The 16,984-nt window shown below is 44.8% G+C and overlaps 1 protein-coding gene across 3 annotated transcripts in view; it reads left to right on the top strand.

Annotated features, from left to right (window-relative positions):
• aux (cyclin-G-associated kinase) overlaps positions 1-16,984 on the top strand; it is an 87,630-nt gene that overhangs the window by 55,466 nt on the left and 15,180 nt on the right. For 2 of the 3 annotated variants that reach the window (XM_068364760.1, XM_068364758.1), the window contains exons 18-20: positions 1,333-1,743; positions 11,514-11,682; positions 12,092-12,250. In XM_068364760.1, the coding sequence (XP_068220861.1) occupies positions 1,333-1,743; positions 11,514-11,682; positions 12,092-12,250 (739 nt within the window). The remainder of the gene's footprint in view (positions 1-1,332; positions 1,744-11,513; positions 11,683-12,091; positions 12,251-16,984) is intronic. The other variant, XM_068364761.1, reaches the window with a different exon arrangement.

The raw sequence follows: 16,984 nt of genomic DNA, 5'->3' as shown, positions 1-16,984 counted from the left end.
CAATACTAAATTCTGACAGAGTATAAAAATTTTCGTTGGATTTATAAATTCGTGGATTCGCCCACCCACGAAGACCACGAAAATTGGTACACCACGAACAAAAATACTTTCACAGTAGTTGCTTTATAAGAGACGATTATTTCAGGACAGGTATACCATGTAATTTCCAGATTCTGATTGTTTGAAAACTCCATTAATCCAATTGAAGTCAATTCATTTGTAATTTTTTTTTTTTTTTTGTACAAAGAGATTCTTTTGTAATTTTTTTTGTTCAAAGGGAATCTTCTGCAATTTTTTGTTCAAAGGGAATATTTTGTAATTTTTGTTCAAAGGAAATCTTTTGTAATTTTTTTTTGTACTAAGGGAATCTTTTGTCATTTTTTTTTTTTGTACTAAGGGAATCTTTTGTCATTTTTTTTTGTACTAAGGGAATCTGTGGGACCCCAAAAATGGCAGGTATTTAAAATTACCATCATATCAGGCTACAGCAATCCCTCGGCTACTGCGGTTGTTAGGTTCCAGCCCTCCTCCCCCACTTGTAATAGCGGAGAAACTGCTGTAGTTGAACAAAAGCGAGGAATATTTAATTTAGCGTGTACTATCATACACATCAGCTCAAAGGATTGCCTTTTCCTATGGAGTATTTAAACAAGGGAAAACTATTATGTCTAAACCAACGAGTGCAGATTTGATGGTAGCACACTATATTCCTGATTAAGTTTTGAAAATAAATTATTTCACATAAATTATGAGTTAATGATGTTTTTTGATGTGGTACACTACTGTTCAATAGAGCATGTTTCCCAGTCATCATGCTGTGTAGGTGTAATTTTAGTTAACTTTATAAGGTCCTGATATAAATTTTGCGTGACATTTTTATATGTAATAGAATGAATTGATGATTTTTTCTTTGGTATACCTTCAGCACTCAAGCGATCTACGTTTTCTCTTTTTTTGAGATCTGAGACTGGGTTTATAATTATAATTAAAGGCTAAAACATAGCATAAACAGCACTGAAATATTATATTATACTTAGTACTCCCAGGAATATTACAGAATAACCAAGTTAGAGGGGAATCTCACTGCTGTCTGAGGAGACTGCCATATACAAAATTTGAAATTAAATTTAAGAACGTTTGGATTTATTTTAAATGCTTATATTTTATATCCGTTGGTGTTTATGGGATGAACAAACTGTATGTATAAAGTTTATAAATGATTAATGAATATATATCGTAGTACTGTATAAAACTTTTTTACAAAATCTTCTTTACATATGAATTTTCCCTTTAAATTTTCTCAATACTGAAACATTAGCCTTGATCTCATAGCCAGGTGAAGAAGCCGAGGAGGTATTAATATCGGACGAGGAAGATGAACCTGCCCAGCAGCCATTGAAAGTACCGCCCCCGGTACCGCCTCCTCCAGCTCAGGCTCCGCAAACGGAGGCCGATCTTCTCAACTGGGGCATGCCCCAACCGTCAGACTCTCCTGCACCAAGCAATGCCAACCTCTTGGATATCGATAGCTCGTCGGGAATGAAAAAGGATCTTAGTAACTTCGATCTGCTTAGCGGTTTCAATAACGCCGTTAACGAAGTGAGTTCTAGCCCTGTTCCTCCCAGTTCTGCAAAGCCTGAAAGTGCTCCCACCAATCTCTTTGATCCCTTTGGAATCAGTAACGGATCAGTTCCCAACAACGATCTCTTTGGCCAGTTCACTACGGCTCCTCAGGCTCAACAGGTACTTTATAAATTGTACTTTGATTTCATTGTATCATCATAAGGTTTGGCTTAATGTGACTTAATTTACACCTTATTTTGTATTGAGTATTGATTATACTGTATAATTTTCATGATGTCATGTCTGGCAAATAAGTACTGTTTGATGGATATACGGTGCTAAGGTTTTTATATTTTTTCTTATTTTTTTTATGTATATAGGCTGTGATTTTCATCATATTCTAATACAGTACTTTAACTGTATACTGTATTTGTTTTCTTTTATGAAGTATAGTACGATAGTCTTGTTTCTTTTTTATTACTTTAGTCATTTCTCAAAACTAGGATTAGAAGATTTTCAAACTTTACCATTTATACCATTCTATTGTTCCTCTCCACAAGAGCGAACCATTTAAAAGCAAAATAACTTATTTTTCACCCAGAGTAACCTTCGTACCATTTCCTCTTCTGATCTCCAAATGTCTCAACCTCTTTACTTTTCAACAAATGACATTAGTAGCTTTTGATTTATCTTTCTTGCTTTGAATATCCCTTCTCTTCCAGAGGAAAAAGTTAGTCCATGACTATTCTAGCTTTTTCATCAACAGACACTTCTTCTAAATATTTTGCTGGGACCCGCAGGAATTTTTCTTCACTTTCTTCGTTGTACCATTTTTTACAAATACTCTCGAGTATCTGTATGACTTGTCAAGTTTCCTTCTTCCACTTTACTTCCATATATTCATTACTCTCCTTCAACCTTCCATATATTCCCCTTAACTTTATTATTTCAGTGAATCATCATCAATATTCATGTGCCATATGCTTTCAATTGCCAGCTTGGCACAGGAAAGAAGAGGAAATGAGAGTTATTTTAGATTAAAGACTAGCCCGCCCAGATTGTTTGCACCCTCTGACCACCAGGCGTCACTCAATTGGTATTTTTCTTTTTTACTGAATCCCTCTAACTTTGCATTCTTTTGTCAACTCTGTAGCATCTCATTAACAGCTCTTTGGTAGTTTGTCGTTTTTGAGAAAATATTGAATTATCCTGGTTGTTTTCAATGATTTTCCAGAAGGAATGCCATCTTCTTTGATTGTGGTAAATGGGGGGTTTTGTTCATGTCAGTGTAAACCTGGTTACATTGTAAAGTATGAGCCTAAATCAAGGATTTGTAAAAATATGAGGCCTCTGGTCCAATGTTCGCTGCACTTGAAATTAATTTTGAAGCTATGATTCCTAGATTGTCAATGTTTGAAAGAATGGAAAATGGTGAAATAAAGAAGAATGGCAGGTGTAGTGAAAATTGATGAGATAATCAGGGTGTCACGACAGAGATGGTGCGGGTACGTGTTAAGGATGGATGGTGGGGAGGGAATGAGGAGGGCTTGGGAGTAACCTGTTAGGGGAAGAAGATCAAGAGGGAGTCAGAGAATCAAATGGCAAGATAAGGTGAAGGATGATATGGAGAGAAGTTTGGTGGAAGACGATGCCTTTGATCGAAGGCATTGGAGAGGGCACATCAAGCAACAGACCCTTTGTTGTAGGGATAGCGGTGAGGAGGAAGAAAATTCCTAGAGTACACATTCATATGGGCAACTTTCTTTACTACACATGGACAATGTTATCACAGACACGCAAAATACAATGGTTGCATAGGACTGAGAACATGGAAGGGTAGGCTATAGGTATCTTGATGCTGGGAAGAATAGACAAATCAGTACATATCTGTGTAAAGTCAGATGGCTGGGTGTTGAGCAACCTAGAGGATGAAAATATTGCTCAGCGACTTGCACATCACATATCTTTGAAGATCCTCGTTTTAATTTTATTTATAAGATGGAATCGATTGGTTAAGTATGAGTTGGTGAATCTGGATAATGAGGGTGGGCTGTGGATAAGATTAGTTGAAATGAAGCAAGTAATTATAAAATGTATTTTTTCAATATTAAACTTACCCGATAATCATGTAGCTGTCAACTCCGTTGCCCGACAGAACTCTATGGAGGGATACGCCAGCTATCACAATACTAGAAGGGGGTGTACTTACCAGCGCCACCTGTGGCCAGGTACTCAATCATTTGTTGTTGACACCTCCTCAATTATTCCTCTGTCGTGCTTCCGGCTAGACATTCTGGGATACGCTCATGGTCTTCGAGTCTTTTCATGGATATTTGGTGAAGTATTCTCTTAGATTTACGGCTATCGCATACTGGAATCCTTTTTATATTAGCTAGTTAGCTTTTATATAAACTCTGATTTACGGTTAATGAATTTTTGCTTGTTTTTGGATCACCCTTTGACTTACTCTTTGAAACAAGATGTCTGACGTTTCGCAAGCTCCCTCCCATAGACGATGTAGGTCTTGCAATAGGCGTATTCCGAAGGTCTCGGTAGATCCTCACACCGCTTGTTCTGACTGTAGGGACAGGCCCTGTCTATTAGAAAGTCGGTGTGAGGAGTGCGCCGGACTTTCGGAATTGGATTTTGTACGTCTTTTAAAATATTCATCCAAGTTAGAGAGAACTAGAGCTAGGAGAAGTTCTTCTCACTCTTCTATCTTTTCCTCCTCTCATGATCCCCTACCTTTTCCTACCCCTGTAGTGGCTACCCCCGAACCTACTGTGTGCCCTCCGCCTGATATGTCAACTGTATTGCGTGCTATTCAGGCTTTAGGAGATAAGGTAGAATCAGTGGTAAGTGACCATAAGTCTCTGATGGCCGAGGTTAAAGAGCTGAAGGTCAAGAGTGCAGTGGGTGGGAATAGTGCCAGTGCTGTGACGAGTGCTAGTGTCTGTGCAGTGCCAAGTGCTAGTGGTGCCAGTGTGGTGCGTGAGGATTTTTCTGTGCGAGCCAGTCGTCCTCCCAGTCCGGGACCTCTTGCAAGCTCCCATGCCCAGGGGAGAAGCAATGTCGAAGGGCATAAGGGTTCGGCAGGCCTTGTTAGGCGCACAGATTTATCCTCGGTGGTTGCGGGCGTGTCTTCTGTAGACCGTCACTCCCACCTGCAGACGATTGAGCCCGTCTTCTCGTCCGCTGATCTTCATACGGGGAAGAAACGTTGGTCTCAGGTCTCGAGACCGATGAAACGTAGAGTTCAGTCAGCGAGTGCTCAACCAGGGTGCAGTCATTGGTTCAGCTCCGACTCACCTCCGTCATCGATCGACAGTACTCCGCCCAAGAGGAGTAAGGTTCTGCCTTTACAGACCCCGACTGTGACTTTACCTCAGTCTTTTATCGCCTCTGCCGACCCCAAGTGGACCCTGCTTCAGTCCATGCAAGTTCAGCTTTCGGACTTAATGCGTGAATGTCGGGCTGAGAGTGTTGCACCTCCTGCACTCCCTCCACCTGTTCTCGCTGCACCTGTGCTCTCCCAGCCTGCACCTGCACCTGCACCTGCACCTGCACCTGCTCCGCCTGCACTCCATCCGCCTGTTCTCGCTGCACCTGCGCTCGCCCAGCCTGCACCTGCTCCGCCTGTTCTCGCTGCACCTGCGCTCGCCCAGCCTGCACCTGCTCCGCCTGGGCTCGCCCAGCCTGCACCTGCTCCGCCTGGTCGCAGCACCATCTGCCAGGCGTACGATGTTCAACCACTTTCGGAGTTTGCTGTTCATAGTGTGGTTCAGCCTCAGCCTTCTTTAAGGCTACCTCTGCTTGGGGATCAGGAGAGTTACACTCTTCCTCCTCCTCCCCTTGATACTCCACCAGTGGTGCAACTCTCGGATGGGGTACAACAACCTCTCCCCTCCGTGAGTCTGTCTGCTGCACCAGCGCTGCACCGAGTTCAACCCTCATCTAGGCAAGCTCATCCACACCATGCACTTGCGCCTCAGGAGCCTCGGCTTGCTAGATCTTTACCTTGTTCTGCGCAGCCTCAACCTTCTCATGCTCCACTCTTCTCTCAGGAACAGGAACGGACTACTCCGCCTCCGTCCTCCGCTCAGCTGGTGCAACCCTTGGGTGCAACGCTTGTTAGGAGTCATGCTCCTGCACCCTTGCACCTGCCTTCTGCTCCGACTGTCGTTCAACCTATGCAGTCTGAACCTCAGGTTTTCCCTCAAGTTGAGGAAACCTCTGTTGTTCCTACCCGTTCTGACTCTGCGGTTCAGCACTCTGGTCCTTTTGCTGCGCTACATTCTGCTGATGAAGTTTCGGATGATGAAGAGGCACATCTTGATCCCTCATCAGACGTGGAGGAGTCTAAGCTTTCTCCATTGTCTGTTGATTTTAGAAAGGTCTTGGCTCTACTCAGGGAGCTTTACCCTGACCACTTCGTCTCTGCTGTTCCCCGCTCTCCTCCATCTGAGTTTTCGCTAGGCGTGCAACAGGCTAAGTCGAGCTATACTAAGCTTGTCCTAGCTAGATCCTCCAAGAGGGCATTAAGGACTTTAGGAGAATGGCTTCAGTCTAAACAACATATGGGCAAGACTTCCTTCATGTTCCCTCCAACGAAGCTCGCATCGAAAGGTTGCGTTTGGTATGCCACTGGGGAAGCACCAGGCTTGGGAGTTCCTGCCTCTGCCCAGGCTGACTTCTCAAGTCTGGTGGACTCGCCTAGGAGGACTGCGATGAGACGTTCGAAGGTTTGTTGGACCTTCTCAGACCTGGATCATCTTCTGAAAGGGTTGTTCAGAGCCTTCGAAATGTTCAATTTTCTCGACTGGTGCCTGGGAGCCCTTAGCAAGAAAACATCTCCTGCGGACAAAGACTCTGCCATGTTGATTATGTCCTGCATGGATAAGGCTATCAGGGATGGATCGGGTGAGCTGGCGTCTTTATTTGTATCAGGGGTGCTGAAGAAAAGAGAACAACTGTGTTCCTTCCTCTCAGCCAGCATTACACCGTGCCAGCGGTCGCAGCTCCTTTTTGCTCCACTCTCAAAGTTCCTCTTTCCCGAGGAGCTCGTTAAGGACTTGTCGGCTGCCCTGATACAGAAAGACACGCACGATCTGGTAGCTTCATCGGCTCGTAAGTCTAAGGTCACCACCTCTGTCCCCAAGACTTATCGCTCTCCAGTGGCTGATACCCCGGCCTCTAGGTTCATACCGCCCTTTCGTGGTAGAGCCCCCAGCCGAGGAAGTTCCCGTCCAGTCTCTCACAGGGGCAAACCTAAGAAAGGACCAAGGACATCTAAGGGAAAGCACTGACTCTCAGATTCTCCAGACAACAGTAGGCGCCAGGCTCAAGATCTTCTGGCAAGCCTGGGAGAAGAGAGGTGCAGACGCACAGTCTGTCAGTTGGCTGAGGTACGGTTACAGGATTCCATTCTCCCTCAAACCGCCTCTGACCACATCGCCCATCAACCTCTCTCCCTACTACAAAGAAGAGGACAAGAGGCTAGCATTGCAGCAGGAAGTGTCGCTACTTGTGCAGAAGAAGGCAGTAGTTATAGTCCGGGACCATCAATCCCCGGGCTTCTACAACCGTCTTTTTCTTGTGGCCAAAAAGACAGGAGGTTGGAGACCGGTGCTGGACGTCAGCTCTCTCAACGAATATGTCACCAAGCGGACGTTCACAATGGAGACGACCAAGTCGGTCTTAGCAGCGGTCAGACAGGAGGACTGGATGGTCTCGTTGGACTTGAAAGATGCTTACTTTCACGTTCCCATTCATCCAGACTCCCAACCTTTCCTGAGATTCGTTTTTGGAAAGGTTGTCTATCAGTTCCAAGCCCTGTGTTTTGGCCTAAGCACAGCTCCTATGGTCTTTACTCATCTGATGAGGAACGTAGCGAAATTCCTGCACTTATCGAACATCAGAGCCTCCCTCTACCTAGACGACTGGCTGTTGAGAGCCTCCTCGAGTCGTCGTTGTCTGGAGAACCTCTCTTGGACTTTAGATCTAATCAGAGACCTAGGTCTATTAGTCAATTTAGAGAAATCCCAACTCATTCCATCCCAATCCATTGTGTACCTGGGAATGGAGATTCAGAGTCGGGATTTTCGGGCTTTTCCATCGGCCCCCAGGATAAACCAAGCCCTGCAGTGCATCATGAGCATGCTGAAGAGGAGCAATTGCTCAGTGAGACAGTGGATGAGTCTCACAGGGACCCTCTCATCTCTGGCCCTGTTTGTCGAACTAGGGAGACTCCACCTCCGCCCTCTCCAATTCCATCTTGCAGCTCATTGGGACAAGGGCTCGACTCTAGAAGCAATCTCTATCCCTATCAACCAAGAGATGAAGGCCACTCTCCGGTGGTGGAAGCACAATCTTCTTCTCAAGGAGGGTCTATCATTGGCCATCCAGACCCCCCATCTTCGTCTCTTTTCGGATGCATCGGACTCGGGCTGGGGTGCAACCTTGGACGGACGGGAATGCTCAGGAGTATGGAACAAGGAACAGAATTTACTCCACATCAATTGCAAGGAACTGTTAGCAATCCATCTTGCCCTGTTGAACTTCAAGTCCCTCCTGCTAGGCAAAGTGGTGGAGGTGAATTCAGACAACACCACGGCCTTGGCTTACATCTCCAAGCAAGGAGGGACCCATTCGAGGAGCCTTTACGAGATCGCAAGGGACCTCCTCATTTGGTCAAAAGGTCTAAACCTCACACTAGTCACGAGGTTCATCCAGGGCGATATGAATGTTACAGCGGATCGCCTCAGCAGAAGGAATCAGGTCATTCCTACGGAATGGACCCTCCACAGGAGTGTGTGCAGCAGACTTTGGAAGTTGTGGGGTCAACCTACCATAGACCTGTTTGCCACCTCAGTCACCAAGAGACTTCCGCTTTATTGTTCCCCTGTTCCAGATCCTGCAGCGGTTCATGTAGATGCTTTTCTTCTGAACTGGTCCCATCTCGACCTGTACGCTTTCCCTCCGTTCAAGATTATACACAAGGTTCTGCAGAAATTCGTCTCGCACGAAGGGACACGGCTGACGCTGGTTGCTCCCCTTTGGCCTGCAAGAGAATGGTACACAGAGGTACGTCAATGGCTAGTCGACTTCCCCAGGACTCTACCTCTAAGAGTGGACCTTCTACGTCAACCACACGTAGACAGGTTACATCCAAACCTCCACGCTCTTCGACTGACTGCCTTCAGACTGTCGAAAGATTTGCTAGAGCTAGAGGCTTTTCGAAGGAGGCAGCCAGTGCGATTGCCAGAGCTAGAAGAATTTCCACTCGTAGAGTCTACCAGTCTAAGTGGGAGGTCTTCCGAAGCTGGTGTAGAGCCAATTCAATATCCTCAACCAATACCTCTGTGACCCAAATAGCTGACTTCCTTATTCATCTTAGGAATGAGAGATCCCTTTCAACATCCACGATTAAAGGGTATAGGAGCATGTTGGCCTCAGTCCTCCGCCACAGGGGTTTGGACCTGTCTTCCAACAAGGACCTTCAAGACATCCTCAAGTCTTTTGAGACGTCTAAAGAACGTCGTCTTTCCACTCCAGGCTGGAATCTGGACGTAGTCTTAAGGTTCCTTATGACTTCTAGGTTCGAACCTCTCCAGTCAGCTTCCTTCAAGGATCTTACCCTCAAGACTGCTTTTCTCGTTTGCCTTGCAACAGCTAAGAGAGTCAGTGAGGTTCATGCCTTCAGCAAGAACATTGGTTTCACAACCGAATCAGCTTCATGTTCTCTTCAGCTTGGATTCCTAGCGAAGAACGAGCTTCCTTCACGTCCTTGGCCTAGATCGTTCGAAATACCTAGCCTCTCCAACATGGTAGGTAACGAACTAGAGAGAGTTCTTTGCCCTGTCAGAGCTCTCAAATATTATCTGAAGAGGTCTAAACCTATTCGAGGACAGTCAGAAGCCTTATGGTGTGCCATCAAGAAACCCTCGAGGCCCATGTCCAAGAATGGGCTTTCGTACTATATAAGGCTTCTGATCAGAGAAGCACATTCTCACTTAAAGGAGGAAGACCTTGCATTGCTGAAGGTAAGGACCCACGAAGTAAGGGCTGTAGCTACTTCGTTGGCCTTTAATAAAAACCGTTCTCTGCAGAGCATTATGGATGCAACATATTGGAGGAGCAAGTCAGTGTTTGCATCATTTTATCTGAAAGATGTCCAGTCTCTTTACGAGAACTGCTACACCCTGGGACCATTCGTAGCAGCGAGTGCAGTAGTAGGTGAGGGCTCAGCCACTACATTCCCATAATCCCATAACCTTTTTTAACCTTTCTCTTGAATACTTTTATTGTTGTTTTTATGGTTGTTACGGTAGGCTAAGAAGCCTTCCGCATCCTTGGATTTGGCGGGTGGTCTATTCATTCTTGAGAAGCGCCTGGGTTAAAGGTTTGGTAGAGGTCCTTTAGTAGGGTTGCAACCCCTTGTACTTTGGCACCTTTGGGTTGATTCAGCCTCCAAGAGGAACGCTGCGCTCAGTAAGGAAGACGAACTTTAAATAAAAGGCAGAGTAACGGCTCTATTCGACTTCCTTACCAGGTACTTATTATTTCATTGTTATTTGAGATAACTGTTATATGAAATTTTGGGATACTTAGCTATCCTTTAATCATGTACACTGGTTTTCACCCACCTCCCTGGGTGTGAATCAGCTACATGATTATCGGGTAAGTTTAATATTGAAAAATGTTATTTTTATTAATAAAATAAATTTTTGAATATACTTACCCGATAATCATGATTTAATCGACCCCCCCTTTCCTCCCCAGAGAGAACCAGTGGACCGAGGAATAATTGAGGAGGTGTCAACAACAAATGATTGAGTACCTGGCCACAGGTGGCGCTGGTAAGTACACCCCCTTCTAGTATTGTGATAGCTGGCGTATCCCTCCATAGAGTTCTGTCGGGCAACGGAGTTGACAGCTACATGATTATCGGGTAAGTATATTCAAAAATTTATTTTATTAATAAAAATAACATATTTCACTACTTGACTAATATTTATATACTGTATACACCCTCCAACCTCATCACAATATAGTGGGTTTAAGTTGCAATGTGAGATGGATTTGGTAAACAAATGCTAATTAACCCTTTTACCCCCAGGCTCGTTGGAAATTTCCAACCCTTAACCCCCAAGGGGTTATTTTTTCCCCTGCACATTTTGCAGTACAGTATATTTTTTTTTAATTGCTCCAGCAGCCTTAATTTTTGTCATAGAGAGGTCAGGTTGGTCTCATTCTCTTGGAAAATGCCTGAACTTTATCAAGAAATTATCAAAAATATGAAATTTTTTTTAGCATTTTTTTGCAAGGACGTACCGGTACGTCCATGGGGGTAAAGGGATGAGTTTTGTGAAACGTACCAGTACGTCCTTTGGGGCTAAAAGGGATAAGACAATGAGAAGTTCCAAACACACTGGAGAGGCTAGCCTGAAATTCAAGAAAATTCTAGTCTTCTCTCTCTAAGCTGCCAAGCTATTGCTTGAAAGCCTATAACATTGGCATATTTAGTACATTCTATTTTTTCGTGTGAATTTTTTCTATTTTAGCTAACATTCCTCATAAGATTTTTCATTTAAAAGTTATTTAAAATTTTTTAATTCTCTTTATGTTTCTATTGGTATCGTCATTTTGCACTTCCAATCCATTCATAGCACCTTTCTTGGAAATTTTGCCTCCTGTAAGTTTAAGCTGTTTACCAGGAAAGCACCTTTAACCCAAAAATATTTTTCTTCTCTTTGGTCCCATTACTGAAAACCACAGTTTATACCCAACCACATTTTCTGGTTCAAGCTTTACTTTCCTCATACAAATTTAAATCCCTCTTAAAATTTCTCTGATACACTATATCATCAAGATATCCAGTGCTTGCAAATACATTTTGGACATGCATCTTCCTTGAGTAACTGTTTTTTCCTTAAAATCTTTTTGAATAGCCACCTTTGGGTGCTATGAACAGCAGTGCTGTTCCTCCAGCAGGAAGCCCTATGATGGGTTCACGCATAGGAGCGCCCAACAGTCCAGTAAATCCCATGGGAGGTGGCTTTGTTCGACCTCCACCTCCCCAGCAGCCCAGTAAACCAGCAGATCCTTTTGCAGACCTAGGTGGGTGGTTTGATCTAAAGTAAATATTTAAACTGCATTTCCATATGAAACATTGTTAATTGAATTATTAATTTTCCAATACAATATTGTCTTTTGCAATATATAGTTGAATCAGTAGAACTTCAAAAGTTCAAACTTGAAGCAAATGTTTTTATGTTTAAACAGGCTGGCATAAGTCTTTTTATAGTCTATTTATGAATTATCTGTCTTAATGTTGTTAATGATTTTTAGAATATTTTGTTTTAATTTTTCATTACTTCTTACATTGTTTATTTCTGAGGCTATTTTTCCCTGTTGGAAAGCTATAACCCTAGTTGGAAAAGCTTATAGCATCTTGCTTTTCCAACTAGGGTTGTAGCTTGGCTAGTAATAATAATAATAATAAATTACCCATTGGCTTTCCAAACAGGTAACTTAGCAGGAATGGGAGGATGGGTTGGTTCAAAGCCAACCACACCAATGGGTGGTACCCCAGCGGGTGGCACACCATTAGGGGGTAGCACCCCAGTGATGGGATCACCACAACATCGTCCACAAATGGCTGGGGCCTGGCAAGGCCAACCACCAGGTTTGTGCATTGTTTACAACTTTGTCTTGGCATATTATTTTGATAAATGTAGAACTAGGAAATTGTTCAATCTGATACCGTATTTATAGAGAAAACACCGGAACCAAAAGTTTTAAAGTTTTTGATTAGTATCATAGGATATTTGCATTGCAAATTCTCATTTGCATAATTTTATCTAAATTGTAAGACTAAGATATTTTCAATAGCCGACCTAGGCTTTTTCATGTCTGAAAATATCTTGACAGTTTAGGTAAGGATTAATATGATTGTTATTGAACTGCCATTTTAGAACAATCGGAGATGTTTATGGCTTTTTAAATTGAGTTAAAGTTAATGTCAACGAAATATATGTGGCTCAGAATTTTTTTTGTTAGTATTGTAGTTGTCTTTTCATTATCAAGTCTCCCCCTACTCAGTTTTTATATGAAGCAGACTCTTTTAAGAGTACTGTAGGAATGACCAGTACATTGTTCCATTTTTTGCCTTCATTTGGCATCATAAATTCTCCCCCTCTTAAAAGGCGATTCACACCATACAAATCAGAATTAATATTTCATTGAGTGTTTTCTCTTGGTAGATATATTTTTTTGCATTTGATCTAAACCCAAAGGTCCTCATTATTGTAAATGTAAAGAGTGCTTGGTTAGATAAGTTACTATGCCTATGCTGATACCTGGTCTAAATAAAAAATGAGATGAAATGATTTAGGAATTGATGAACCAACTGTAAAAGTAGGGATTTATGGAAATTTCTTAAATCCATAAACCAATTTGTAAAAGTAGGGATTGACAGGAATTGCAAAACACAGTAACAAGAAGGGAATGTCACGACTAAGTGGTTTCCGTAAATTTAATGAGCTACAAAGCTACAGTATTTAAAAAATTGTCAAATAGCAAGTGGGAAGTATGATGTCTTCTGGGAAATATTAAAAGTTACTTCAGATTTAAAAAAAGTAGTCATTAAAGTATCAGATTTACAAATTAGATGTTTCAGTATTGTAGTGATATTGCTAATCAGTGTGCTTTACCCTTTTACCCCCAGGCTATTTGGAAATTTCCAACCCTTAACCCCCAGGGGGTTATTTTTTTCCCAGCACATTTTGCAGTATATTTTTTTTTAAATTGCTCTAACAGCCTTAATTTTTGTCATAGAGAGGTCAGGTTGGTCTCATTCTCTTGGAAAATGCCTGAATTTTCTCAAAAAATTATCAAAAATATGAAAATAAAATTTTTCAATATTAATCTTACCCGATGATCATGTAGCTGTCAACTCCGTTGCCCGACAGAAATCTACGGTCGGGATACGCCAGCGATCGCTATACAGGTGGGGGTGTACTCACCAGCGCCATCTGTGGTCAGGTACTCCAGTACTTCTTGTCAACAAGACCTCAATTTTTCCTCTGTCGTGCCACCGGCAAGACCTACATGGATGCGCTGTTGTTTTTGGAGTCTTTTGTTTACGATTTGGTGAAGTATTTGCTCTGAAATTTTAGCCTTCGCTGTACAGGAAGCTTTAGCCTTAGCTTAGCAAGCTTTTGGTATTAATTTGATTCATTGGTTAACGATCTTTGCTTTACTTTGGAATTCCCCTTTGACTACTTCTAAAATTCAAGATGTCTGACCATTCCCAAGTTCCTAAATACAGGCGATGTAGTGTTAGGACTTGTAATAGGCGTCTTCCGAAGGCCTCTGTTGATCCTCACACCGTATGTTCCAATTGTAGGGGAAAATCCTGTCAATTGGAAGATAGATGTGGGGAATGTGCTGGGCTTTTGGAATTCGATTTTAATGAATTCCTCAGATATACTCGTAGGTTAGAGAAGGAGAGAGATAGGAGGAGTTCTTCTCGCTCTTTGGATATTTCCTCTCCCCATGCCCCTCAACCTTTTCCTTCCCCTGTAGTGGTGACCCCCGAACCTGCTACGAGTGCTCAGCCTGCAATGGCTGATATGTTGCGTGCCATTCAGGCTCTCGGTGATAAGGTGGAGTCGTTGGTTAGTGACCGCAATCAGCTTTTGGCAGATGTCAGAGAGCTGAAAGCGAAGAGTGCAGTGGGAAGTGTTAGTGCTAGTGCTGTGCATAGTGTCAGTGTCAGTGTTGCGCATGAGGATACATCTGTGCGTGCCAGTCGTCCTCCCAGTCCGGGACCTCTTGCAAGCTCCCAAGCCCAGGGGAGAAGCAATGTCGAAGGACCAAAGGGTTCGTCAGGCCTTGATCGGCGCACAGATGTACCCTCAGTGGTTGCGGACGTATCTGCTAAGGATCGTCCCTTCCACTCCCAGACGAATGAGCCCTTACATTCCTCGTCTGTGGAAGAGGTTTCCAGGAGGAAACGGTGGACTAAGGTCTCACGACCGCTCAAACGTAAGGTCCCTTCCGAGCTAGTCCAACGGCCCAGGTGTAGCCACTGGGTCAGTTCGGACTCGCCGCAGTCATCTGATGACTGCACACCTCCCAAGAGAGGTAGAGTGGTCCCTCAGCAGGCCTCTGCTCCGACCACAGTAGACCCTAAGTGGTCCATGCTGCAGACTATGCAGTCTCAGCTTGCGGCTTTTATGCAGGAGTATCAGGCAGAGAAGGTTGACACCCCTCCTCCTGTGAGAGCTCCTCCACCGTTGCGCAGTCCTCACTGCCAGACGCATGTTCGTGCTACTCCTTCTGTTTACATGCGTGAGCTGCCGCATCGGGAGTTGCCGGGTTCCAGCACTATGCGGCATTCTCCTCAGCCCATGCAGCATGCTCTGCAGACCTTACAGCATGCTCCGCATACCATGCAGCATGAGCCGCATCCCATGCAGCATGAGCCTCATACCATGCAGCATGAGCCTCATCCCATGCAGCATGAGCCGCATGCCATGCAGCATGAGCCGCATACCATGCAGCATGAGCCGCATCCCATGCAGCATGAGCCGCATACCATGCGGCATGAGCCGCATGCCATGCAGCATGAGCCGCATGCCTTACAGCATGCTCTGCATACCACACCGCATGCTCCTCAGCCCACCGCAGACCCTCCCTCACGCCGGCCCTCTGCTTTTGTTGTTGCCAGCTCACATTCTGTCCAGCAGAGGCATGATGATGGATCCGCAGGTACGCATGCACCCGTTCTGCAGGATTCAACCGTTCAGCTTGCTGCTCTGCCTTTGCCTTTTACTACTCAACTGTCGGGTGAGGAGGTTTCTGAGGATGAAGCTGCCCATCTAGATGACCCTCATTCTGATGTTGAAGGACACAAGTCTTCGCCGCCCTCCTTAGACTTCCGCAAAGTCCTTGCTTTGTTCAGAGAGTTGTACCCTGAACACTTTGTGTCTGCGACCCCTCGTTCTCCTCCCTCCGAGTTTGCTCTGGGCATGCAGTCTACTGCGCCTGCCTTCACCAAGCTTGTTCTCGCCAGATCATCTAGGAGAGCTTTGAGGGTTATGGGGGATTGGTTGCAGTCTAAGAAGCAACTGGGAAGGACCTCTTTTGTGTTTCCTCCTCCCAAGCTGGCTTCTAAGTCGGGCGTCTGGTATGCCACGGGAGAGGAACCTGGCTTGGGGGTTCCTGCCTCTGCCCAGGCCGACTTCTCAAGTCTGGTTGACTCTCCCCGCTGGTTGGCTATGAGACGTTCCAAGATCTGCTGGTCCTCTTCAGATCTTGATCACATGTTAAAGGGAGTCTTTCGTGCCTTCGAGATATTCAACTTCCTCGATTGGTGTCTGGGAGCCTTAAGCAGGAAGACTGCCCCTTCTGACAAGGACTCAGCCATGCTGATCATGTCCAGCATGGACAAGGCAATACGGGATGGGTCTGGCGAGCTTGCGGCTTCTTTTGTATCAGGGGTCCTCAAGAAAAGAGAACATCTGTGCTCCTTCTTATCTGCTGGTATCACCCCTTGCCAGAGGTCAGAGTTGCTGTTTGCTCCTCTTTCCAAGAGTCTGTTTCCGGAGGAGTTAATTAAGGAGATGGCTGCCTCTCTTCTCCAGAAGGATACGCATGACCTCATGGCTTCTTCTGCACGTAAGGCTAAGACCTTACCTTCTGTGACTAAACCTTACCGCCCCCTAGCAGTTGATACACCTGCTTCCAGGTTCATCCCGCCCTTTCGTGGCAGAACCTCCAGCAGAGGAGGTACCCGTGCAGACAGTCACCGTGGCAAGTCCAAGAAGGGTTCCAAGTCCACAAGAGGCAAGTTTTGACTGCCCTCCTCTCCAGACAGCTGTAGGAGCCAGACTCAAGACCTTCTGGCAAGCTTGGGAGAGCAGAGGTGCAGACGCTCAGTCTGTGAAGTGGCTGAGGGAGGGATACAGAATTCTGTTCTGCCGCAATCCCCCTCTAGCTACATCTCCCATCAACCTCTCTCCCAACTACAAGGAGAAGGACAAGAGGCTAGCGTTGCAACAAGAGGTGTCGCTCTTGCTACAAAAGGAGGCAGTGGTCATAGTCCGGGACCATCAATCCCCGGGCTTTTACAACCGTCTCTTCCTGGTAGCCAAGAAGACAGGAGGTTGGAGACCGGTGCTGGACGTCAGTGCGCTCAATGCTTATGTCACCAAGCAGACGTTCACGATGGAAACGACGAAGTCGGTCCTAGCAGCGGTCAGGCAGGAGGACTGGATGGTCTCTTTAGACCTGAAAGACGCATACTTTCACGTCCCCATCCATCCAGACTCCCAACCTTTCCTGAGATTCGTCTATGGAAAGGTTGTATACCAGTTCCAAGCCCTGTGCTTTGGCCTAAGCACGGCACCTCTTG

The sequence above is a fragment of the Palaemon carinicauda genome, chromosome 41 (assembly GCF_036898095.1).
Source record: "Palaemon carinicauda isolate YSFRI2023 chromosome 41, ASM3689809v2, whole genome shotgun sequence".
In the NCBI taxonomy this organism is placed as follows: Eukaryota; Metazoa; Arthropoda; class Malacostraca; order Decapoda; family Palaemonidae; genus Palaemon; species Palaemon carinicauda.
This window is presented reverse-complemented; position numbering and strand designations above follow the sequence as displayed.